The sequence below is a fragment of the Canis lupus genome, chromosome 8 (genome assembly GCF_003254725.2).
Source record: "Canis lupus dingo isolate Sandy chromosome 8, ASM325472v2, whole genome shotgun sequence".
NCBI classification, from domain to species: Eukaryota; Metazoa; Chordata; class Mammalia; order Carnivora; family Canidae; genus Canis; species Canis lupus.
The window spans coordinates 16,021,321-16,049,268 of NC_064250.1; the positions used below are offsets into that span (position 1 = coordinate 16,021,321).

Genomic DNA, 27,948 nt, shown 5'->3' on the forward strand with positions numbered 1-27,948 from the left:
ACAAGCCAAACCTGCCTCTCTCTCTTTTTTTTTCCCAGAATGATTTAAGAATGTTATCAGTAAGTGATAAAGGTTAGGAAAACTAGTTTATTTTTCCCAATTCATGAAAAACCTGTAGAAACAGGCAGTTGTTTTTCATCAAAGTATTTGTAAAATGTCTGAGTATTGTATAAGATTTCATACAAAGTTAATTAGAAATAAATTATTTCTTTTAAGAATTATCCATAGATAAATGCCCATTCTTTACCAAGTATTGTGCTAGATATTTTTCACATAACTAGATCACCTCATTCTGTTCTCATGTGAACTCCATGAGATTTTTCTCATTGTTCTTGAGTTAATGAAATTAATACTCAAAGGGGTAGGGTATTTTCCTAGGGCCATACAAAGTGAAAGACAGGACTGAAATATGAATCTACCTCTTCAAAGTCCAAAGCCATCATCTTTTCATGTACACCAAGTTTTGCACTTTTGACACATTAGACTGTCCTCTGCAATGGAAGATGCTTAGCAGCATCTCTGGCCTCTACCCACTAAATGCTAGTAGTACTCCCTCCTTGAGTTTTGACAACCAGAAATGTCTCCAGATGTTCCAAATGTATCCTGAGGCACAAAATTACTCTTAGGTAAGAACTGTTGGTTTGCACTGTGGTTTGCACCTCTTAATTGTTAATTCAAAAATATTTATCCAATTAAACCAACATATATAAAACACTTTTGATTGAGCAATTACTGTACATAAATGAAGCATGAGCAGAAGAGTAACTGCATACTGTAGGATGATGAGTAAAGTGACTCATGAAGGACTTAAGTAATACTTGATCATGGAGACAAAAGAGGAAGCCAGGAAAAGTAACATCAACACTTGGTATAAATGGAAAAGTACTAGTTGCAAGAATAAGCTGAATCCATGTGTGACATTACAATTGAGAGAGAGTTCAGCAAGCAGGAAAGCAGATAAACTGAGGAGAACAGAGATATCTGCAAGCAAAACATCAGAGTCATAAGCTCAATAATTCCAAGATACTTTAAGCTGAGGCAGTGCAGTCAGGGACTAGAAAAATACTCAGGACCATAGACTTCAGGGAATTGAAGGCAGAAACCACTCCAGAAAGGAAATCTGTTACATGCTGCTTAGGAGGACAGTGCCCATGAAAGGGTATTTTTGATACTGGCCTGCTGTTGGACTCAAATGTGGTGAACAGCATAAGAGGCAATTTATGCTCTCATTTGATATGGATTGGAATTATAATAATATGAAAGATTACCAACTAAAAATATTTTCAAAATGTCACTTCCTATTCAAAGAACAAAACTTAAATAAGGAATTACATAATTTGAAAACTGTAAGAGTGAATGGAAACTTTGTGTATGATATTACCTCATCAATTTCATGATAAACCAAAATAGTTACTATTCTTGGTCAATATTGTGTGAGCTACATGTTTTGGAATTCCTGAGAGTGATCTTATGTATCGTTTTATCATTCATTCTTACTTAATTTCAAATATTTTCCAATACAACATCATTTAAGACCAATAAATTGTAATGCTGCTGCCATGCTAAAAATGCACCTGAAAATCAATAACTTTGAAAAGAGGTTAAATGTGATTTGACTCTATGAAAAAAACTAAACAATGCAGCCCTGGGGAAGAACACTCTGAGGGAAAAAAACAGCACTAAAACAAAAATATGCTATAAATGGCATAGATTTATATATGATAGGACTCTTTCCCGTCTACTTCATCTTTACTCCTATAAGAAAGTTTCCTTAGGAATATAAGCATTTTAATTTATTGAAGTTATTAAGGAATGTGTTCCCATTTTTTAAAGAATTGCCCTTTGTAAATAGAGTATTAGTATGTTGGAATTGGGCAGTAGATCACAAAATGAAATATTAAGTTCTAAGAAGAAAAAGAGTAGGGTCATCAAGACAGAATAACAAAGAAGCAACAGCAAAATTTAGATGGAAGAGTCATAAAAGGTTTATCTGAGAAAGCAGTGATCATGCTGAGACCAAATGGGTAAGTAAAAGTTTGTCAGGAGAAGAGAGAGTAACATTACAAATACCTCAAACAGGAAAAAGCTTGATGAAAAAAGCTGAATGACTAAAAGATGATGAGGAGGAGAGAACAGATGATACATGGCTTCATGGCTCATGACCATGAAGGAGTATTTCATGTTTCAGCTCAAGAAGACTGTGGGTTGAGATTCTGGTTCTGTTAGATGTGAGAGGTTAATTAAATTACTTCCCTCTGTTTCAATTTCTTCATCTGTAAAAAAACAACTAATATTGATAGGGCTCTCATAAGTTGTTGTGAGGTTTACTGAGTTAAAATAGGCAATTTATTATTATTATTTTTAGAAATTTATTCTGAGTACCATAAGATGCTATTGCAGGATTTTAAATGACATTATCTAATTTATTGTTTTAAAAGACCATTCCAGCTACTGCTTCTGTTTGAGAAAGTCTTGATTGGAATTTAAAGGTTTCCAAGGCATTTTGAATGATGAATAGCTTTTTGAGCTTAGAGTAAAGGATCCCAGTCACAGGTCCATCTGAGAGAAAAATGAGCGGCGCCTGGATAGCTCAGTTAGTTAAGTGTCTGCTATTGGCTCAGGTCATAATCCCCGGGTCCTGGGATGGAGCCCCGTGTCCTGCTTCTTGCTCAGCAGGGAATCTGCTTCTCCTTCAGCCTGCCAGTCTCCCTGCTTGTGCATGCTCTCTCTCTCTGTCAAATAAATAAATATAATCTTTTTTAAAAAGTAGAAAATAAAAACATTGTTAAAAAGAAAAATATATATAAATTTGAAAAAATTTAAAAGATAAAAGAATAGGAAGTGATGAATGATAAGAGAATTAAATTGGGATACCATGATTTTAATAAAGATGATATTTTGAAAACTGAATCATTAATTCTTAATACTTAACTCATTAGAGTATACTGAATAGTGGGTGTTATGGACATCATCAACAAATGCAGAATTCCCAAATGAAGCTGCCTACTACTGTGAACTTTAAATGAGACCATATACGTAACAATAAAATATAATGGAATGGTTAGGCTAAGATACTTTTAAAATAAGACACAAAAAGCACTGCCATTAAAGAAACAATGATTAACTAGACTTCACTGAAATTAAAAACTTACATTCATCAAGACAGTATTAAGAGAGTGAAATTGCACTGCACCCCTAATAGAATGGCTATAACTTAGAGACCAGCAGGGAAAATACTCTAAGGAAGAGTGTAGAGCAATTGAAATGCCCGTATATTGCTGGTGGGAGTATAAATTGGTAGGACCACTTTGGGAAACTCTGTGCAGCATCTACTTAATCTGAAGGTACACCCTGTAGAGCAATTCTACTTCAGAAGGAGTACTTATGTCAATTATATCTCAATAAAGTGGGGCGAGGGGGAAATGATTACTTAGGTCCATCAAAAGATAACATAACAAGAATATTAATAGCAACAATAGTGGAATAATTAAGTAAATTGTATATAGCAATTTATAAATAATAAAATAGCAATAAAAAACAATGAACTATCTGCAACAATAGGATGAGGCAGACAAAAAGTTCAAAAACAGGCAATATTAATCTTAATAGAAGTTGAATAAGTGATTGCTTTAGAAAAGGGGAATTAACTGAGAGGGAACACGGGGAATCTTGGTTTGTTACATATTTCGTTCTTTACATTTTGTCAAGCTGAATACTTCAGATTGGTGCACTCTGTGTAATTAAAAATATAATTAACAAGATGTACATAATAATCTTTTATATGTAAAGAATATAAATAGATTTGTCTTTTTAGAGGTTTTTTGTTTTGTTTGTTTTTCATTTCTTTCTTTCTTTCTTGGATCTTTCAAATAGACAAAGAGTGAACTGAAGGAAACTGGAACATGGAATAAGAGGAATCAGAAAGTGTGAAAGAACATAGGAAGAATAGGAAAATGGACAAGAAATGGGAGCCTTTAGGCATGGAAATAAGGGTTATATAAACAACGAGGTGAAAACCGTAAAGAAAAATACTTCTTTGCACTCTACAAATATGGCACTAAACACCATTCTTACTTTTATGTACTAATCAATTGACCACAATTTAGTAGCAGTCTTTCTTCTTAAGAACTAATTTGAATCTTGAAATGATTTCTTTGGGTATGCTAACTGTCCCTGCTTCATGTCCTTCTTGTTTCTGTGTGACATCGTCTACAGAGTGAGCACACTGGAGAGATCTATAGGTTACTTAAACAAAAAGAAGAAATTTATAATTACTTTGGTTCAAACAGTTTTAAATAAAGTATCAGACTAGATATTTGGCCAGTGCTAAAGTTCCCTGACTAGCTTTTTGAAGCTTTAAGAATTATATTACTTTCTTTCACATCATCAATCTGTATTATATAGTTAGGTAGTTTTACTTCAAGTCTCCCATCGACATTTCTTTTGTATGCATATACTGAAATGATTTTATTTAATAAAAAAAGAACATCTCCTGTGTGGATTTTAAATTTCCCTTATTAAATATTTATATTTTCAAAATGTCTTTATTTAATTGAGTGAGGTGCTTGGTGCCATTTCAAAATAACCTCAGGTGGTAGGTGTAATGACATATCAAAGATTTGACCTTTAGCATTTTAGGGTTCTATTTGTCTGCATTTTCTTCTGCATTCATTTAGTCTTAATTTATATGCTATTTCTCTGTATGACTTAATGAGTGGATATATTTGGCATGAGATTCATTAGCAAAGAGAAAATATATCTGAATACATATTATTTCTGTGCAGTCGGACTAGTGATTTTAACTTCATTTATATATATCTGTGTACGGGCTGATCAGTATTCGTACAACCGTCATTCATTCTCGTTAAGTGCTCAGCTGAAGAAACCCTGGCTCTACTAAACTGAGGCCCATTCTCTTACTTCTCACCTCTTTGCAGTCAGCATATTATATTCTTTTATTTACCTAGAGATGCTTTATTTTTCAATTCTCTGCTATTCCTTTTAAAGAAAATTGAATGTAGTATTTACACAGTTGTAATTAAATTAACATCTTGCAGCATCTTCATGTATGCTTTGGTAACATCAATAATCATTTGTCTGGATAGCTTTCAGCCTAGAAGCAGAGAAATAGGATAATTATCAAGAACAGTATTGTGATATAAAAGTTATTTTTATTTACCCATTTAAGTATTAAATTGATTTTTAGAAATGGGTATTTCTTACTGGGGATTTTTGTTAAATACATTATTTGTCAGTAAGACTGCATATTTATGCTTAAATTATTTATTTTTATATTTTTCTCAGTTTACACAAATCTTTATCCCAAGAAGAAAACCTGAAGGATCAGTTTAACCATACACTTAGTACTTACGAAGAAGCTTTAAAAAGTAGAGAGAACATTGTCTCCATCACTCAACAACAGAATGAGGAACTGGCTACCCAACTACAGCAAGCTCTGACAGATCGAGCAAACATGGAATTAGAGCTTCAGCATGCCATGGAGGCCTCCCAAGCAGCCAATGACAAAGTTCAGAAGTAAGTAAAATGATCTTACATTATTTCAAAAGCATGAAACAAGACAAAACAAAAACACTTCTTTTACAACTAAATATTATTTAATATTCATGCTATTAATGATTTAAGAAAAAAATAGATTGAGTCAAATGAACTTTTTTATTAACTGATCTTCATTAGTTCATGGAATCCATACTATTAAAATCGTTTCATAGGTAATAGGTAAAGTTATTGGCAAGGGGAAGAGGCAGTTAAGTAATCAACTTTACTCATTTAACTTTGTGATAATCCTGCTTGAGTTGAGATCATCTGTGACTCTATAATCTGAAGCACATGGAATTGTTCCAGTGGAATTAGTTTTCATGTGTTGTTCTTCCGAAGTATTCAGTACAGCTTTTCACAGTGCATAATTACATTTGCTTATTTTCAGTGATTTTTGCATTTTTGTTAAAATTTAAATAAAGCTATAAAATCAATCAGTCTTTACAATAGCTAGCAAAATGTTAACATAGGACATATCATGCAAAGACGTCACCTGTTAATTTAAGGAACTTGAACACTAGCAGAATTTCTAAGGCACCTTTAGTGGAATGGAACTTGTCATTTTAACTGATCCCATCTTTATGTATTGTTAACAGCATTATCTCATTCATACACTTAATTGCCTTCAATTCCTACCTTTTTCCTTAATTTGTTTTCAGTCTCACAGTATGAAGTAGTGCTAACTTCAAAGTTTCTTACTTCTTTAGTTTTTATTTGACAATAAATCATCTCAACCATTTACCCAATATCCCTGAAACTATGGTTTTTTGTTTTTTAAGATTTATTTATTTATTTATCCATGAGAGACACGGAGAAAGAGGCAGAGACATAGGTAGAGGGAGAAGCAAACTCCCTGCAGGAAGCCCCGTGTAGGACTTGATCCCAGAACTCCAGGATCACACCCTGAGCCGAAGGCAGATGCTCAATTCCTGAGCCACCCGAGTCCCTGAAATTATGTTTTGGATGGTAGCCCAAAGTCAGGTAAATCTATAGTTAAGACCCATTTTAAAACAGATTACGAATTATGCATATTAAAATCTTTACAGTCAGAATGCCCTGAAATTTATGATTTATGGTAAGTATTCTAATTTTTGTAGGTTTAAAGATTATTTTTATGTTCAGTCGGAAACCATATCCCATTATTCACAATATACATTAACATTCTAAAAACACTAAGATACATAGGTAGGTCTCATTTCATTGTAAATTACAAATCAGTAACTTCTGACAGTATCTGTTAGCTCTATTTGCTTAAAGTCTACAAATAATTACAATTTCAGAGTTTTCTTTACATGTAATTCTTTAATTTATATACATGACTAAAATCCCCTAAAACTGTTCCCCAGAGACCAATTAAATTTCTGTAAAATCTTTGGAAATGTCAACTTTTATTTTTTAGATTTTATCAACTATTATTATTATTTTGTAAGAAATCATTTTAAAAAAACTTTGTATACCAAGAAGTAGAAATAACATCATTTCAGATAATGCTTTAAGTTGAATCAGTTTAACCTTTTGAAAAAACTTATTATTTTGTCCTATTCTTCACATTTAACCACAGACAGATCAAAAGGTTTTAATGGAATGATACTAATCAATGGACAGAGTTTAAGTGAAACAATTATGTTATTTAAATGTTAAATTTAAATTTAAATGTTGAATCTTTTATTCTAATTTCCAGCAGTAAGACCGAGAGGAAATACTGTGAGGCTTTCTTGTTCGCATTCAATTCACTATATTTTATTTTTAACTGCCTTCAATTGGGCAGTATACCTTCATTGCAGTTAATGTGGGCATCAATCTTTTTATTGCATATAAGAGATAACCTTCCAGGAAACCAGCTTATAAGACTTTGTTAGATGGTATTAGTATTCTCCATATAATCTGAAATCACTGTTCTTAGCAATTATTTTTGAAGGTCCTTTGTAATATGTCAGTATTCTGGGCAGTAATTACGATATAAACTAAATAGGTGCACATTTCCCCTTTTCCTTTCACCACCAGATTTCTTGAATAACTGATCTATATTCATTATCAAATCTTTCAATTTGATTCACTCCTGTGCTACTCACTACACAATGGTGAGCTTTTATACAAAATTGTTCTTTTTTAAGAGTACCAGTAATTTTTACCTAAAAAATTAGAGTACCTAACTTTTAAATTCAGTGGCCTTTTTCTAATTATATTTTTATTATAAAACTAATATAAAATCATGGTAAACAGAAAGTAAAGATGCTCACATGTCTTCAATAATATAGCATAGTGGTTTAAAATCTCAGGATCTGGATTCAAAATGCAGAGGTACATGAACTTGCACATTTTATCTTAAAACCTGTGCTAGTGCAGATCATAATATATGGATAATAATACTCCCACCTCATAATGTTATAAGAATTAGATGAGATAAATGTGTAATGCCTTTAGAACAATGCACATCGCATAGTCCCTCCTTCTCTTGCCATTTCATCCCACACTGTAATGTCCCATTCTTCAAAAGGGCTCAATCTTTTCAAGACTAAATACCTTATATATGTGTATTCCTCTGCTTGGAGCCTTTTTCCCCTTTACCCCATAAAAAACATTCATCCCATGAGATTCAGTGCAGCATAGAGGAGAGAGGCAAGCTGTATAGCCAAGTCAGACAAACCTAGACTTCAATCCCTGCTTTCCTACTTATCACCTGTGAGATCTGGGACAAATTACTTAACCCTTGGAAGCAAAGGTTCCTCAGCTGAAAATTTCAGACAGTAATACAGCCTCCTCAGGCAGGTGTGATATGAGTAATAAACTGGATGCCATGTAAAATACCTAATTCGGTGCCAGTTACTTTATTATAAGCATTTTATAAATTATATTATTAGTATAATTGTACTCATCAGACTAGCAAGACTAGTTCAAGTAATTCTTCTCTACAAAGTCTTTTTCAACTTCCTAGAAAGTTAGATATCACTCCCTTTTTTGTGGTTGTCATAGTATGTTTGTTAAAAATTCCTCCACTGAAATTAAAGTCCTCAGCATTCTCCTGTATCTCCCTTCCCAGTGATGGTCTTCAGCAGTTTCAGCACTGTCCTCCTTCCCTCACTCTTTCTTACTCATCACATTCACTTTGCTGTCAATCTCTGTTTTCTCTACCGCCTAAGAATCATCTGACTCCCTTTATGCCATCCTCACTTGCTCATTGCACTATTTCAGGCCCTCATCATCCCTCATCTAGACTATTGAAATAATCATAAAACTAGTTTACCTGCCTCTAGCTCTCAAGTTTGTCTTCCTCACTGCCACCAAAGTTAATTTTTTCTAAAACTGAAATCAGATTATATAACTTTTCTATTTAAAATCTTTCAGAGGCTGTCATCCCCTACACACTAAAGCATAAACAACTTAGCACCATATATGAGGCTTGTCCTGGCCTCCCATTTTTTGGTATCATTTCCTCCCATGACCCCAACCACAGTATCTGTACACAAGCTATTTCTTCTTCTTAAAGCATATTCTTCCCATTTCCTCTAGTACCTAGCCAAATTTTTGTTGCTCCTTAAAGTCCAGTCTTGACATTACCTCTGTGATGTTTATCTTTTGTATTGTTTTCATTGTACTTAATCCGTACCTTTGTTACAGGTCTTCATGATCTAGGTGTTATAATTGCTTTGTTTATCTGTTTCTGTTTCACTCCCTGTAAAATTACTCCTCATTGAGCATTCCTAAGACATAGACAGTGTTCTCTCCATCCTTGTATCCACACCTCTTCCAAATATTCACACAGATGCCTGCTGTAAAGTAGGTACTCTGTAAACACAAACAAATGAACTAGAACAATTTAATAGGTTGATGGGATAACAGCATAAAGTAAGAGCAGGTCAGATCAGGAATACACAGGAAAATTTCAAATGTACTCTGGTCTACTTTTGGTCCTAGATTAAAAAAAAAAAAAATTGTCCCAACCCAGTACTCAATGCTGGTAGAGGAATTTCATAGAAAAGAATGACCTTTGTGGCTCTCCTGCCTGCCTTTCTCACTGCGACCACTACTCCTATGGTGTCTGACTTTCTAGTGAGCTTTTAACCCTTGTCCTATCCATGAAGTTTAAATCTTCAGTAATAATAGAGAGAGACTATATACTATTTCTAATAATTGTAGAATTTTAAGTTTATATTTTTTAGAGTCAAATGAATTTCTTAAATTTTTTTTAGCCTATAGGAGTATTCCTAAAAAGGAAAGTGATACAGAATTAGCATCTATAAGCTAACCAATATTTATAGGCAGAAACACTGATAGGGGGAAAGTGTAAAGAGTGCCAGACTTCATTGTCCAAAACTGGCTTCGTGGCCCAGGTGACATAAAGCCTAAAATTTCACCAGTGGAAATCCATTCTCTTGTGTCAAGCAAGGTTAAGGTACTTCTCTTTTTAAATTGTATATGTTTGTGGAAGAAGAATACATTGTCATTTTGGTTTTAGGTTGCTCTTTAGCTGATCCTGAATGCACTTAGTTTTGGTGAGCTATGTGGAAGTAGAGGGAACTAAAGAGCAGGTTAAGAGCATAGTAACTTTGTAAGAGAAACTTCTCTTAATGATTCTGCCAAGGACCGTCCATAATCTTCATTTATTAAAAAGAAAACTGACACACAAATCCATTAAGTGATATTTTTATCATCATGGGAGATTTAAATTCAGTTGTTCTTTACACTAGATTTTATTTCCCATCTGTCGTTCTGTCTGTAGCTATAGTTCTTGTAACCTAGAACAAAAGTTTTCTGAAGGATTTAAAAAATATATTTGACTATACTTAACATACCTAAGCTACACGTAATTACTTGAAAGTATTTACAACCAGGCTTATAAGGTTAGAAGATCTCAGAAGCTTCTAGATATTACAATAAAGTAGCTTTTGTTGCATATCATCTTTACTATGGGCCAGATTTATACTGATACGACTCAAATCCCTCATAAACTATAACTATAATAAATAGGTCAGACAAAAAGATACAGGACAAAAATTCAGCACTTTTAAACATGTTTTCAAGAAAGAATATAGCCCTTTCTAAAATTTTCTTTCTTTCCATACTTTTAAAAAAATCAGATACTTAAAATTTACATGTGTCCTAATTTCTAATTGCATAATGAAAATACCAAAGATCAGCATAAAACATTTCCTTTTGAAATATAGGGCACCCTGAGTTTTTGAGTGGTATTGACAGGAAAGAAAGGAAGAAGAAGAAGAAGGAGGACATGTAAGCTAACAAAAAGTCTTTCCTGCCTCTTGGTCAAATACTGATTTCTATGAAGAAGTTGAGGTCACAAAGAAATTGTGAATTCTCAGCCTGGTTTCCCTGCTGATGAGGAACTGTCTGTAGTTCCCTTCGAGGTGTCAGGGGAGTCGCCATAGTGTCACACAAGGGTTCTTAGCGTAGAGCAAACATACTTTCCACAAACTCAGCTGCTTAATCTGTTTGCAGGTTGAATTATAAAACAGGGTAGATGACTCTGAGTGCTGGGAAGGGGAACAGAGCATTTCTACAGTTTCTTGGTTTAAAAAAAAAAAAAAAGCCTACAGTTTTCATCAAAAAATATCACTAAACTTTTTAATTTTGCTGCTGGCTCCAGAATCTGATTTGAACCATAATGAAAACTAATTGTGGTAAAATATCCTTACATAGTTTAATACAAAAGGTGTTATATAGTTGTATTTTCTTTTCACTAAAATTTTTCTGCTTCTTGCCAATTTTACCTGTGATTTTTTTTTATAAATTCTTAGTTGGACTATAAATATCAAAGCAACAGTACAAACATCTGAATGCTTTGTAAATTCTTGTTGATTGAATCAAAGAATAAGTTCATAAATTCTCAACTCAGCACAAGGTTTAGGTCATTAATTAATATGAAGTTGAAAATCACTTTGATTTATTAGTATTGTTAATAAATGGGAGGACCTAAAACTTCTGGAAATTGCTCTTCAAAATTTATTTTTTGTTTAAGATTTAAAAGCTCTATGAAATACAATACATACCTCAGCACATAATAAGTCAAGTAATTTATTCCTGATAGTTTATGTACAAATAAACTTCCCAATCAGCCCTGTAAGGCAGCTTCCAAATCTAGATCCAATTAGATATTATTATTTATATGTAGAAAATGGCTTCATATGACTCCTAAGTAATCATTAAGATGTACAGCATCTAACATGCCTAATTTTTATTCTTGAGCACATGAAATGTTTAAGAATTTAATACTCTGGATTTGTAAATTATAGCACATGTTTTTAAATTAAATACGTATTTAACTTATGAAATACAAGTCTTCTTACACACTATCAAATAAGTATGTATTTTATAAAGAATTTAATTCCATTATATATTTGTATAGTGGATCACCTTTCTCATCCATTGAGCACATAAAGTAGATTTCTTTAGAGCTACTTTTATTATATATAAATACAGAGATACCTCTCACATTTGATAGATATGTATTATATTCATTTCTTTATAAAAACTAAAGAGTTGGGATAACACCTTTATCTTTAGGGAATGTGTCACTTTGACACAAAAAAGAAACATAGTGTTAGTTGTCTATGATATTCCTCTCTACCAGGGAAGGATTAATGTAGGATGATTGAAATTGAAGTCTAACCCAGAACTTGACAAATGAAATGGAAAGTGAAGGATGCAGGCTAAAGAAGAAAAGAAATTCTCAAAACTAAGAATCTTAACTTTCTCTGATAAGTTCCCTTAATGGTTAACTTTATGGAATGAATCATAAAGAGCATAAAGAACATGAAAATAGGGACTAAAAAGTTAAATTACAACACAGCTGCTTACATTCGATCTGCTTCTTCATTTCAGAACCTATCTTCAAATAGGTGATCTAGAGTTGAGCTAATTAATATGCATTTCTGCCTACTAAGATAGATGAAACATGTTTCAGATGAGTACAATGGAAAGGAATGAGAGAAAAAGAACAGAAGAGTAAAATATGGGAGAGATCCATGCTGTTTCAGTTTAAGACTAAATAAAATGCAGGAATTTTTATTGTTTTTCATTAATCCCAATATTACAGTAATTAAAAGAGATAATGTGGGATCCCTGGGTGGCGCAGCGGTTTAGCGCCTGCCTTTGGCCCAGGGCGCAATCCTGGAGACCCGGGATTGAATCCCACATCGGGCTTCCGGTGCATGGAGCCTGCCTCTCCCTCTGCCTGTGTCTCTGCCTCTCTCTGTCTCTCTCTGTGACTATCATACATTAAAAAATAAATAAATAAATAAAATTAAAAGAGATAATGTTCCTGTTATTTTAGGGGAATTATAGGATCCACTTAACAATGACCATATGCTTTTTAACCAAAACTTGACAGGTAAAAAAAAAACAGGAGTTCTTATGCTTCAGAAACATTCAAATGTGATTTTCACACATTTATATGAAATTGTAGTTCCTTAGAGTGGCCATATGATCTGACAAGCATCCTTTCCCTTGATTCTTAAATGTCTTTTTTTTTTAATTTTTTATTTATTTATGGTAGTCACAGAGAGAGAAAGAGAGAGAGAGAGAGAGAGAGGCAGAGACACAGGCAGAGGGAGAAGCAGGCTCCATGCACCGGGAGCCCGAGGTGGGATTCGATCCCGGGTCTCCAGGACCGCGCCCTGGGCCAAAGGCAGGCGCTAAACCGCTGCGCCACCCAGGGATCCCCTTTCCCTTGATTCTGTTCTTAGCTCCAGTTAAAACCTTCTTACTGTTTACCCTTAACAGGCTACAGAGCTTCTAGATACTTCTGTGAAGACAGGAAAACTCATTCATCCATCTTATCTGAGAGTAGTTTTAGAATTGATAAAAATACGATATATAAAGTAATTTTAATTTTCTTAATTACTTGCACTAATCACCAGTGTACTTTAGGATACTTTTGTAGTCAGGAAGAGAAAAGGGAAGCTACTGTAAAAATTTTATTTTTTCATTTTATTTAAATTCAGTTAATTAACATATAATATATTATTGGTTTCAGAGGTATAGGTCAGTGATTCATCAGTCTTATATAATACCTACCCAGTGCTCATCAATAAGAAATTTTCATTATTCCTGCTAGGATGTTGCTCAGCCTCATTATACTTGACAGCTCACTCAGAACTTCCTCCCTTGCTTTTTCTGTTCTTAAACACATGGAAAATTTAATATGATGTATCTCCCTAGTAGTATAGAAAGGTCTCCATTTTTATATAAATCAAAGTCTGGTTTTCTTTTAATAAAAATTCAATATACGTAACTAAAATCGGATATATACTTCCTTACTAGGTATAGGTTTTATTCCCAAAATACAATTTAAAAAAAAACTAAATTGAACCCAAGAATAAGTAGAAATAACAGTTTTACTTGGATTCTAACATTCCATGTTTGATTATTTCTCCCCACTAAGGGATTTGCCCATGTGCACATGTGGCCCTTGAAAAATACAGAATAAAAGAATCTTTCAGGGCTTCTGGGTGGCTCAGTCTCTTAAGAGTCCCATTCTTGAGTTCTCAGTTCTCAGTTGATTCTCAGTTCAGGTTGATATCAAGGTCCTGAATTTGGACTCTGCATTGATCTCCACATTGGGCATGGAGCCTATTTAATGAAAAAGAAAGAAAAGAAAAGAAAAGAAAAGAAAAGAAAGAAAGAAAAGAAAGAAAAGAAAAGAGAAGAGAAAGAAAGAAAGAAGAAGAAAGAGAAGAGAAAGAAAAGAAAAGAAAGAAAAGAAAAGAAAGAAGGAAGAAAGAAGAAGGAAGGAAGGAAGGAGGAAGAAAGAAGGAAAGAAAGAAAGAAAGAAAGAAAGAAAGAAAGAAAGAAAGAAAGAAAGAAGAAAGAAAGAAAGAAAAGAAAAGAAGAAAAGAAAAGAAAAGAAAAGAAAGAAAATATTTTGCTTATTTCAGTGTAAGCTGTAGCTTTCCCTGTAGGTAAAATCATAAATGTTGTCCATACATGAACTTTATTCTTGATCATTTATAGTTAAAAAGAAAAAGTCATTCTATAATAATATAGTATATAATAGCAGCTGAAGTGATCTTCCTTGTCATATTGTTATATATTCTTGGGCAACTCAACAAATATTTTTTTTCTTTACTTCTTAACCAAAGTATAAAAAAAAAAAAGAGTTTCACTACTATCAATTACTTCTGTCAAGTGTTTCTGTGTAAAGACTGACTAAAAGTGAAAGTTAGGCTCCAGAAATTACATGGTGAACAGAATTTTGGAACTTACTAAACTTGATCATTTTAACTTTTTAATTGTTTTGGTATTTATACCATTCAAGCTAATAGTCCTTGGGATATCATTCTCATTTGACTTTCTTTTGATGCATATAGCAATATCCTAAAAAGCATACAAAAGTATACATTATTTCTCTTTATGTTACCGTTTGTCATTTGACAAACTACACAATGGTAAAAAAAAAAAAAAAAAAAAAAAAGCATATTATCAATTAAAATCTTGAAACATCTTCTTCCTTCAATTAGTTTGCCTTCTGAGCTATGTATATTTCACATCAGTCTTCCAAGAAGTTCTCTACTACTGACGGGAGGGCCTAATCTTTCCCAGAGTGGTGGGAGTAGCACAGTTCAAGAACAAGAATGAATCTCTGTATAATCACACCACAATGTGAGGTGACCCCAAGACAGAGAACTGACCAGATACACATATGGGTTTTAGGAAGACTTTCTGATGCTCTTTTTTAACACAGCTGTGAGAAGAATGTGGCTAAGACCCAATAGTCATTCTTGAGTAGAGCTGGCAAAGGAAACCATGAGGAGAAGAGAATTTAACACATGGGTGTAAGAGAGCACGGCTTCATTGATGCGATCTGAGGGGAATGCCTAATGACTGGAAGAATCAAACTTGGCAATGAAAACACAAAGCTCTTTTCATCAATTCAAACGCAGTCTCTAAAGCTGCAGATGGTCACCTCCAGCCTTGTCTATTCAGTGTGAGGTTTTATAAAATGGCACTTTGGTGAATACTAATAGATCAAAACAAAGATTTAATAACGTAAAGATGTGGTGTTCATTTTTAAATGAGTATACAGGTCAATGTCTCAGAAAAGGATAAAAAGAGTACCTTTTATATGTGGGTCTAAAGTCTTTTTGTTATTTTTCAACTTCAAAAATAAATGACATCTTTAACATACAGATTGTGTTTCATGGAAGAGAGTTTACATTATGGAAAAGAGACCAAAATCAGGGTTTATATCTACACTTACTGATTTCATTGCTTCCGTTTGAGGATTCTCAATTTATAATGTCTGTTAATGTCATTCTTAATATTTCCTTGCGACTCACTTGATAGGATAAATATATATTATCATTCTCAAGGATGAATCAATCTAATTAAAAATTTAGGCCAAAATATTTTATACTTGAAAGAGAACTTTTTCCCCTATCTTTTCAGAGAATGCTAAGAGACATTGTTTAGTACAAAGAGAGCCTTTGAACTTTAATGCAGTCTTGCAATTACATTTTTGCTACACTGGATTTGATTTTCTACAGTTTTACAAATTCCTATTAATTGCTTATATGTGAAAAGGTAATTCACTGCATTCTAACTTGTTACTGCTTACATAACTGAATCTTACTTTGAATTAAAATATGGTATATTTTTCCAGAATAAATTACATTATTAGACATGATTAGCACTTTATAGTTTGTAAACTTCAAAGCTAAACTCAAAAGAATTAAGCTTTAATATCCAAAATAAGCTTAACATATGGACATAAATAACTCATTAATAGCTTTCACATTTCTACTACTTGTGAAGTAAATATAATTAGTAAGTCTGTATGCCTAATACTTTTATGTAATAAGTAACACTAATATATAATAAATTAAAGCACTAGAATTGAAAGTTAAAGGCGAGACAACTTAGTAGAGATATCAGTGAACTAACAAGACCCTTGATTGTCATTAACTGAGTATGTAGAAGTCATTAAATTATGTTTCTTCTCAGTCCTCATCTGGAAGGTAAAACTGATTTACTTGCCCTATACTTCAAAACATGTCTGTGAGGATCAAATAAGATGTGTGTGCATAAAAGTATTTTGAAAAGTATAATGTGCTCTATAAATGTAAGTCATTGACTAAAGAATATCTTTGACTTATACATTTTAAATAAAAAGTTATAACCACCTTTTGGGAACTAGAAATAGTAAAGTGAGAAAAATAATAAATTTTAGCCTCAGAGACATAAAGTAAATACGATATAACTCTGAAAAAAGAGATTCTTCACAAAGATCTTGGAAACGAGAAGTAAAAAGGATTCTATGCATTTTCATACATTACTAGTAAGAAAGCAAAATGGTAAAACCCCTGTGGACAAGAATTTGATAATATCTAACAAAATTACATATGCATTTACATTTTGACTAAGGAAAAATGCTTCTTTTTTATATAAATTTATTTTTTATTGGTGTTCAATTTGCCAGTGAAATGGCAGGACACCTGCACCCCAATGTTTATTTTTTTTTCACCCCAATGTTTATAGCAGCAATGTCCACAATAGCCAAATTGTGGAAGGAGCTTCAGTGTCTGTTGAAAGATGAATGGATAAAGAAGATGTGGTCCATGTATACAAAGGAAAAATGCTTCTAGGAATCCATCCTGAATATATACCTCCATGAATATGAAACAACATAGGAAAAATGGATTGGTTGTTTGTTTTCTAAAGATTTATTTATTTATTTATTTGTTTATTTATTTATTTATTTATTTATTTTAGAGAGGGGGAGAGAGAGAGAGCTAGAGATAGTAGTGGTGGGGCAGAGGGAGAGGGAGAGAAAATCTCAAGCAGACTCCATACTGAGCGTGGAGTTGGATTAAAGTTTGAATCCAGGTCCCTGAGATCATGTCCTGACCTGAAACCAAGAGTCTGAGACTCCACTAACTGCACCACCTGGGTGCCCCTATAGGATTGTTTTTAATAGCAAACATAAGCAATCCAAACAGAATAGTTGAAAAAACCATGACATATACATATTCATCTAATAGAATACAATTCAACTGTGAGAGAGAGAGAGAGAGAGAGAGAGAGAGAGAGAGAGAGAAAGGAAGTCTATAAACTGATAGTGATTTCAGAACATATTCCTAACTGGAAAGAAAAAAAAATCAAGTACTTACAGTATTCTATCTTTTATGCGAAAAATAGGCATAAAAGGAATAAGAAAGATAAACCCAAAACTAATGAATTATTAGCCTTTTGAAGTAGATGGGAAAGAGCTCCTAAGTCTGGAGAAGGGAAAGTACAGTGAGTATAGAATATCTTTTCATGCCAGAAAGCAAGTACTCAAAGACTAACAGGGTCATGTTGAAAGGACACAAGAGCCAGTTTGGAAAGGTTCCCAGTCTCCATATTTGGTACAATTTATGCATGGGGAGAAAAAGGAGCAGTATTTGATTAGAGGATATTTTTTACAGTCTATAAATATACTTAAAGTATATTTTAAAGCCTATAAATATACTTTAAAAATGGAGGATGGAAAGGAAGAAGTTCTTTTGTATAAAAGAATGGCAGTCCATAAATGTAGTTAGAATAATAGAATATCATCACCTTATATACCCCAGGGTGATTAACTCAAGCAAAGATCATCAGCCATACAGTGAGTTAAAAGTAGTTAGTTTGATACTAGAATCAGTCTAGTTTGGGAAAACTTGCTTGCATATATATAGCAAGGAGTTTAGAGCTTAAAAATCAGAGAGGGCTTAAACATGGGGATTTAGAATGCCAAGTACCTTCGAACAATATTTAGGGCTTTATTATTTAAACTCACTTTAGAAATCTTTTTACTCAAATATTCTGTGCTTATGTAAATGATAGTAGATAGACTGAAACCATTCACCCTTTTATCAAAACTCATCATTTAGGGATGCCTGCATGGCTCAGCGGTTGAGCATCTGCCTTCAGCTCAGGGCATGATCCTGGAGTCCCGGGATCAAGTCTCACATCCAGCTCCCTGCATGGAGCCTGCTTCTCCCTCTGCCTATGTTTCTGCCTGCCTCTCTCTCTCTCTCTCTCTCTCTCTCTGTCTCCCATGAATAAATAAATAAAATCTTTAAAAAAAAACTCATTCTTTAAAGAAACTCATTACAATATAAAGATATTTTACCTAAGGAATTTTATCAGTATTATAGAGGGTACTAATCCTTCCTTTATTTAAATTTTGATATTTTATTTATCATGAAATTTTTGTGTTAACTTTTATTTTTTAAATATTGATTGAAATATTACTTATTTTGATTACTGCGGGTTTTTCGTACCCCCTTAAATTTTTCACCAAATTGAGTGCCGCATTCATCTCACCCTAGTTCTAGCCCTGAATACACCATATAAGATGAAAACGAAAATGCTGGAGGAAAAAAACCACTCCTGGTTTATCCTTATTCAAAACATAATAATGAAAACTTAACTAAGTTATCCAAGCTTGTATGATTTCTACTGACTGGTGTTTCATGTTCAGAAATGATAATACTATAATAGAGCTGAACAACCATGGTTCTTCCACTCTATGGAATTTCACTGGGTTTTTAATTGTATACTGTCCAGAGTTTCTACCATTGTCTGAATGTCTTTTTCTTACATCCTAGTCATTACCCACACCCCTTCTGTCAACTGTTGCTTTGTCTTTATTTTGATCATCTGTGTAGATCAGTCATCATATCTATCAACAGTAGGGTATACCGGACCCAAAATGTTTATTTCAATTTGAGAATATATGGTTTTTATGAGTCAAACATAACTCAGGTAGAGAAAATTACTGTGACGATGCTAGCTTAATAAGTTGAATATTACTTTTACTTTGTAGACCCTTGGCTTAGTCTGAAGTTTGAAGGTGCATTGAATATTATCTCCACTAGTCTCCCAAAGGATGTTGCCAGTCTTTTGAATTAAACTTGAATGAGGTTGATTTGTATTCCCTGTTAATCAAAATTTGAAATGTTGACATTAGAAAATTTCATTCAGTGCTAATTATATATGACTTTTATGAAAGTTAGGAAGGAAAGAATCCTACATTTTAAAGTTTAGTATCAGCCTAAAGCCCTATGAAAACAATGGTGAGTAGCTTAATAAGCCATCTTAATAAGATACCTTAATAAAACTAACCAGTTATTCTAGCTTGCTGCGTTTCACTTGGCAGTATGAATATCAGTGACTCGCTTCCTCCATCATTAATTGAAACTTTTCTGGGTTTAAAATGATGAAAAAACTCAGCAGTGTTACAGCAGTGTTTCCCACCCTTTCTTGACTCTTGAATCCCTTTGGTAGTAATACATATTCTCAAGGTAGAATTGTGAGCATCCATTTTGGTGAATATAAGAAGTTAATTTGCATTGCTTTATAATTTTATTTAAGTACAATCTTTAATATTCATAATATGTGACACCACATGGTATTTGACTTCCTTCAACTATATGAGAAAGAGCATAATTTATTAAGATTTCTTAAGGTATACTGTTTAGTTTAGGGATGAAATATGTATTAAAAAGTAGATTAAAATTTAGTAACGGGATCCCTGAGTGGCGCAGCGGTTTAGCGCCTGCCTTTGGCCCAGGGCGCGATCCTGGAGACCCGGGATCGAATCCCACATCGGGCTCCTGGTGCATGGAGCCTGCTTCTCCCTCTGCCTATGTCTCTGCCTCTCTCTCTGTGTATGTGTGACTATCATAAATAATAAATAAAAAATAAAAAAAAAATTTAGTAACATTAAATAACTGCTTGTGAGATGATATTTGGAATTCTTAACATTCTCCCTTTAAGAAGAAATAATAAAGGTTTCTCAGCCTCTATCTGCTGGCATATTTTCACAAATAGCACAGTACAGATATTTTGGTCTTTAAAGTAAGTATAGACTAATTAAGTTTAATTATTACTCCAGTATTTTTTGTCTTAAACTTTGTTTTCTTAAGAAACAGCTACTAAATAAGGCGATATGAGTAGTTGATCAAAGGAACACAATTTAGAAAGCTGGTGAAAATAATATTGAGGTAAATTTTCAGATTTATTGTTATGCCCCACATTAATTTGTGTTTCAGCATCAGTGTACTTTCTCCTTCCTCTAAGGATTTGGTGGTCCATTAAGGGTGGAAATTAAACAATTTACACCTGAGAAAGAAAAAATACATAGTCAAAAACAACATGCTGACCAGCTATACTCAGTTGGGGATTGAAACATGAACATGCTATACTGATCTTTGCTGAAACTCCACCTTGCTTATTAATAAGCACTCACAAGTTATCAAAGTAATTATGTTTTAAAAACATAAAAGGCAAAAATATTAAATAATTATTTTATATTTGGGCTTCAAAAATGGAACTCAGAACAAACTAACCACCTTTAACTACATGATCTCCTGTGAATTTTTATTTTTTTTATTTTTTTAATTTATTTATGATAGTCACACACACACAGAGAGAGAGAGAGAGAGGCAGAGACACAGGCAGAGGGAGAAGCAGGCTCCATGCAGGGAGCCTGATGTGGGATTCGATCCCGGGTCTCCAGGATCGCGCCCTGGGCCAAAGGCAGGCGCTAAACCGCTGCGCCACCCAGGCATCCCTGAATTTTTAAATTACAAAAGGAAAAAGTGATGTTTTAGAGAATTTTATTGTATAATTTTGCACACCTTTTTTACTCTTGTCCATTTTAACACATTTTATACTGCTTAAAAAGCATTTATTTTCTCAAAAATAGATTTTAAAACTTTTCACTATTTATTAACCAACCCCCTAATATATATAAAGTCAAATAAATTACCTGAATTAGTTAAATTAGGATATAAATTATTGAAAGAAAAGAATCACTTGCTGGAAAAAGTGTGTGTTCGAGCATACTAAATAGATGTTAATGGTTTCTGTACATATCTTTAAATACATTTTTTTAAAAGGAAATTTAATAGTCCATTATAGAATAATTAACTGTATGCTTTTAAAAATTAAGTAAATTTTTTTCTCATCATGAGCAGAGTATACAACTCTAAGACTTGATTTTCTTGTGTTAGTGGACTTACTAAATATTAGTCTTTGCTAGTCCAGTTTCCACCGTTTATCTTCCCTATGCCAACACTCCGACTTTGCTCTGAAGTACTCTATAACTTGCCGTTATGATACTAGTCTCAGAGCTAGCTTTTCCAGTTTTCTGAGTATGCTTAGTATATTCTGTAACTAATAAATCAATAAAGTCTTTTTGTAATGCACAAACTCCTATCTCCATGAAGCAATTATAAGCAAACTGTAAATGAACACATGAGTCCACGAAAGGTATGCTGTGATTATATTGACTCTGAAAACATTTGTCTTTCATAGAATACATCATTTATTGTGTGGTATAAATTGGTCATAGTGTTGCTCATAATTTTTTAATAATAAATCCAGTGAACTAGTAAAACAATAAAAATGTTTATATCCTACAAATATACTTTAATTATTCTGAAGAGCTACATGTTAGTGATATCTTTGAACAAATTAATAAATATGAATCATATTTCTTATTTAGGGAATGAAACTGAGACCTGTTAATAAAATTTTTATCCTTAGTAATTGAATTTTATATTGGTTTCATACATTTTCTGTATCATATTATAATAGATAGCAAAAATGCATTAAAAGCTTTTAAATAACATTTAAGTGACAATTTAAACATAATAAACTACATTGATTAGGTAAATGTGTTTAAAAGAGAATAAGATGAAGCATTGAAGAATTTACTTTAACAATCATGTCATCTTGCTCATTTTAAAATAATTCCTTCTTATTGTAATGTTTTATTACTCAATGAAATTTGGTCAAGTCTAAGATTGTGCTTCCGTGATAAGACATTTCTTTGATATTGTTTTCCTGAAAGATGTCGTCACTTTCAGAAATAGCCCTTTTAAACTACTAGTCCTAGTGATTGTTTGTATTTAATTTTTGGCTTAATTGATATAGATGTCTTAATTAGTTATTATAAAGTGAAAACCTAAACATAAGCTATTATAGTTGGGTTGATTGAGGAGGGTAAATAGATGAATTATAATAACCATGCCAAATATAAATAGATTTTTTTCTGATCTTGAAGCTAATGTATTTCATTCTAAATAAAAAAGGTGAAAGAAGACATTCCTAATGGATGAAAGGCCATAATTTAAATATTTTCCCAATTGTAATTACAATAGCACAATCTTGAACAATTTTATTCATGTTTCTCTTCAACAAATATTTTGTAAACAGCTGCGGTATGTCATGGCAGTGACACTGTTAGGGGAAGAAGCTAGGAACAGAAGTATAAGTGGAGATTAGCCACAGGAAAACCTTCCATGTGGAAGCCAAAGCAAAGAACTTGGGACATTTGATACACTGAATTCAGGAGGATCTTTGTGGCCAGAGGGCAGCTTGGAACAGAAAAGGAGGATAGAGTTCTATGCAGAGTCAGAGCTTGAAGAACCTTGAAACCCTTGTTAAGATGTTTCTGTTAGTTTCCATTTTTAAACTTTATCTTACAAGCAGTGGAAATCATTGATAGATTTTAATCAAGGAACATGTTCTTATTTGCATTTTTAAAAGATTTAAAGGCTGCTGTGTGAAGGATAAATTGCAACAGTGGAAGTAGGACAAGAATGGAAGTAAAGAGACTCATTAAGAAGGAATAGCTCTGGGGAGAAATCATTGTGACTTGGACCAGGGGAGTGTCCTCGAAGATGGAGAGAAGAGGGACTTGAAACACACGTGGTGTCCGGATAGTAGACTTTCTGAATGGGATGAAGTGTATCAAGGAGAACTCCCAAATTTTTGTCTTGAGCAAACTGATAGATGGAAATACTATTTATTAAGGCTGGAAAGACTAGAGGAAAAACAGAGTTGAAATGGAAAGACATTTTTACAAGTTTGAGTAGTGTGTGGGACATCAGGTGGGCATCCTTATGGAGGTCTTAAGTTCTCAAAAAACTTACATTATAACAGATAATCCTTCAAAATGTTAATAAGTCAATTTAAGAAAGTACTTGGGATTTATATTAGTTATATTTATTATTAAAAATTCTTTTTTAAATTTCTTTTTTATGATAGTCACACAGAGAGAGAGAGAGAGGGGCAGAGACACAGGCAGAGAGACAAGCAGGCTCCATGCATCAGGAGCCCGATGTGGGATTCGATCCCAGGTCTCCAGGATCGCGCCCTGGGCCAAAGGCAGGCGCCAAACCGCTGCGCCACCCAAGGATCCCTATTATTAAAAATTCTAATGAAAAGAGGATAACCTGCAGTTCTCTTTTTTTTTTTTAAGGCTTTATGTATTTGAGAGTAAGAGAGAGCACGCAGGTGGGGGGAGCAGCAGAGGGAGAGGGAGAAGCAGACTCCCAGATGAGCAGGGAATCTGGATGTGGGGCTCAACCTAGGACCCTGATATGACCTGAGCTGAAGGCAGATCTTTAACCAACCAACCAACCCAGACACCCCTAACCTGTGGTTCTCTTGTTTGATAATCTTACCATTAGGCTATATGAGGCCTGATAACATCCTGTGTTGTTTGATGGCTGCTATACCAGCCATGATCCAAGAACACTAGTAATTTTTTTCTTCCAATAGTATAGATCATTTTTATCTAAAAGTTTTCATTGAAAAAATAAAAAAATAAAAATAAAAGTTTTCATTGAACCATCTTGCCAAAGATCAGTTTAGGTTTTAAAACTCTGTCATTCAAAAAAAAAAAAAAAAAAAAAAAAAAACTCTGTCATTCAAACATAGGTTGTCAATATTTTGTGCCAGAAATCTTCTTTGCTATTTGTATTTCCTGCTACTGATGAACTTGTATCATATTAAAAGATATAATGGATACATATTAACCAGACATGTATAATTTGAAACCATAATTTTATGTTGTATTTTGTTTCAGAACAAAAATGTTTTGTTTTTGAAATTTATATTAGTTTAGTTACCTATTGCTATGTAACAAATCACCCCAAAACTTGGTGACTTAAAACAACTACTATTTCACAGTTTCTGTGGGTCACGAATCTCAGCGCAGCTTAGCTGGGTCCTCTGACTGGGTCTCTCACAAAGCTGCATCATCTCAAGGCCTAACTGGTAAAAATCTACTTTCTAGATGATTCACATGGCTGTTGTCAGGATTAAGATCTCAAAAGCTCTTAGACTAAGGCCTCAATTCATTTCACATGCAAGACTTCAAGGCCTTTGGTTTCTTGCTATGTGGGCCTCCTCATATAGCATCTAATGACATAGCAGGTAGCTTTATCCAAATGAGCAAGCAAGAGAGTAAGTTAGCTAAATGGAAGTCATAGCCTTTTATCTAATCACAGAAGTAATATCTCATCACTTTCGCCATATTCAATTCATTAGAAGCAAGTCAGTTGGTCCACTCCACACCAATGGGGAGGGGAGTACACAGTGGTGTGAATACCAGGAGGCAGGAACCATTGGGAATGTCAGAAACTGCCTTCCATGAAGTTTTTTTAAAAGTTAAGTCACTTTTTTTGGACCTTACATAGCTGAAAATGGTAGTCAGTAAGACATTCAGTTAATCTACTGCTCTGTGAGCAGTGATAGTTGTGGGAAAATGCACAGTCACAGTCTGACCTTAGGATATCATCACAATCCTCTGAAAATCTACAAGATCCTGTCTAAAGAAACTAAGGGTCACGACAGGGTCAGAACTTGTCAAGAAACCAAAGCCTCACCCAAAATTAAGTACCAAGAATCATACATATTCAGAAACTAATGGATCGTGAACAGGGCACTTAGTTGTATCTGTCTGTGGTGCTCTTAGTTCTGGATAGCTTCCTACTTAGAAATTTCTATCTTAAAACTCTAGTGCAGCTAGCTAATGTAAGAAACAAGGAAGGAGGAATTAGATTTTTACTTCCTTTAAGTGAATACAGAGAATCTAAATCAAGATTTAAGCCAACCCTACTAGTAAAAGTGAGAAAAATAAAATAATGGGCCAGGGGTTGGGGGAAGCGCTCAGCTATGGTAAATGTAGAAAACCAGTCAATATTATTTGGATGTATGTTGAAATGTAGCAATTTTATTGGCACTTCAAATCCATTTGCTATTGACATTGATGCTATTAATGATGTTAAGCATAGTTTTTAAAATTCAGTAGCAATAGAAATTCAGCGAAAAATTAAGTCATCAGTATAAGTATTTAAACACTGAAGCTTTTTTTTTTTTTTTTTTGAGAGAGAGAGAATGAGAGAGAGAGCAGGGGCAGAGGGAGAGGGAGAAGCAGGCCCCCCACTGAGCAGAAGCCTGACACCCAACTCAATCCCAGGACCCTGAGATCATGACCTGAGCCTAAAGCAGACACTTAACCTACTGAGCCATCCAGGCACCTCTGAGGCTTATTTTTAAATGACAAGGAATTACAATAATTAATATGAAAGATTACCAAAAATAAGCTGAAATAATAAAAAGCATGATTATTTCCACAATAGAAATGTCAGTATATGGACAGCTGTTAAAATATTTTGGTAAAATCATACTAAAAGGAGTTCTAAATAATGAGAATAGTACCCATGCTTTTCTTTGTACCTTGAATTATCCGAAGGTACTTAGAAATTTTTTTGAAACTATTTCTTCTGCTCTCCAATTCAAATATTATTTTCATCAAGTATGTACTGTTCATCAAGTGTTGAGGTAGACACTGGGTATCTACCAAGTGGAAATCACTGATAAATAAGATTAAAGACAGCAGCATCTGTCATCACTAAGTTTATATTCTAGAAAGGGATATTGACAAATAAATAGTATAATAGAAGAAATGTATAGTACTATAGGGACACTAGGAAAAGTTGGGTCAGGCAGGGAAGGTTTATATTTGTAAAAAGCATGCATGTTCCATTAACTCTGTGGGTTATGTTTCTAGAAGTCTTGATTACCCTTTGGAAGAACATACTATAGAAAAATTATGTAAAATTAAGGATTCAGCCTCTTCCCCAGAATGATTTTGAAATATCAAATATGCTATGGCATAGGTACAATATTCACCAACTAAAGAAATAACAACACAGAACCTAAATGAATCTGCATCCTTCATTTAAAGCTCTTGGTGCTATATATGTTTCAGAATTCAGAATTTTTCAAATTTTATAAAGGTAATATGATGTATACTTTCTCATTTACTATAAAACCCCAATTGTTCTAGAGAAGCACAAGATAAGCAAACACATGAATATTTCTGCAGTGAAATATATGAATTGTCACCCTCAGGTTTTACTGCTACAAGAGTTTGCAGCAAGCTTATAAAAATCTTTTGGCTTTTAGGAGCTTTATGAATTCTGGAATTACACATTAAAGGATTATGAATATAGTGAACATAGCCTTTTCCATAAAAAGGTAGTTGGACCTGATAAATTAACAGTAAGAATGCCTGGTGAAGATTTTACATTATTGTTATATGTATGATACCAATCATTGAAGTTAAAAGGGAAAGATCTCACCCACTCCTCTACGATGGCATATTGACTATCCCTCAGTAGTGAGCAGTATCAATGGAAAAAAGCAGAGAATATTTCTAATGACTTTTTAATGTGTCTAAAAGATTATGGCATCTCTAAAATTGTTTAATATTTAGGAACAGAGGAATCACAACAGTGTGAGAACTACATTAAAAGAAGAATTTTAATAATTTTATTGAATATTAGCCTCTCTAAGCTAATATTTATGCAATGCTCTGGTCAGGGTAGTTGTTACATATATGCTGCTTTATAATACCAGTAGTATTATGGCAGCATTAATACCAGCAGTAAAATAGACTAAGCTAAGTTTATTTTCAGGAATTTGTCACAAGTGGGAACTTTCTATATTTCAACATTTTCTCCGAAACTTTATTTCATTGTTGTTTTCATAAGTCAGTTAAGTTCCATGGAGTGAGATGCATAACCACCTATTAGTGGGTTAAGTAAAAAGAAACACATTAAAGATTTTTTAAAGAGGGATTTGTGGTTTTATCTGGAAAAGATGTCCTTTTATTACAAGCTCCAGCTGGCTTTTGAGGGATGGGCCACTAAAGGAGAAGACAAACTATAGAAACAATTAAAAATGTTTTTTAGAGCATCAGGTTTTCTTGGAGCCCAAATGCAAGCTATTTTGGCCTTTTCCCTAAAGACTTTTTCCTCACAATTCTGTTAATGTGATCACTGTTTTAAGCAAAGCATTTTGTCTCTCATGAATAACAATTTGTACTGATGTGTCCAAGAAAAGTGAAGGCAAATGTGTATGTTTATATGGTGCTTAAAAAATTAACTTTGAAATTAGTCTCTAAAATATTATCAACTTCCTTACAGACTTTAAAAATATAAGCACCAGTTGTTAATTTCTAGCCAATCAAAACATTATAAAATTATAATTTGAATATTTAAAAATTGCTCCATGCATATAGAGCCTATTTGCAGCTCTATGCATATTTGC

General features: G+C 33.4%; 1 protein-coding gene across 20 annotated transcripts in view; it reads left to right on the forward strand.

Annotated features, from left to right (window-relative positions):
- MIPOL1 (mirror-image polydactyly 1) overlaps window positions 1–27,948 on the forward strand; it is a 326,942-nt gene that overhangs the window by 278,315 nt on the left and 20,679 nt on the right. For all 20 annotated transcript variants that reach the window (XM_025443782.3, XM_025443777.3, XM_025443771.3 and 17 more), the window contains one exon: window positions 5,305–5,535. In XM_025443782.3, the coding sequence (XP_025299567.1) occupies window positions 5,305–5,535 (231 nt within the window). The remainder of the gene's footprint in view (window positions 1–5,304; window positions 5,536–27,948) is intronic.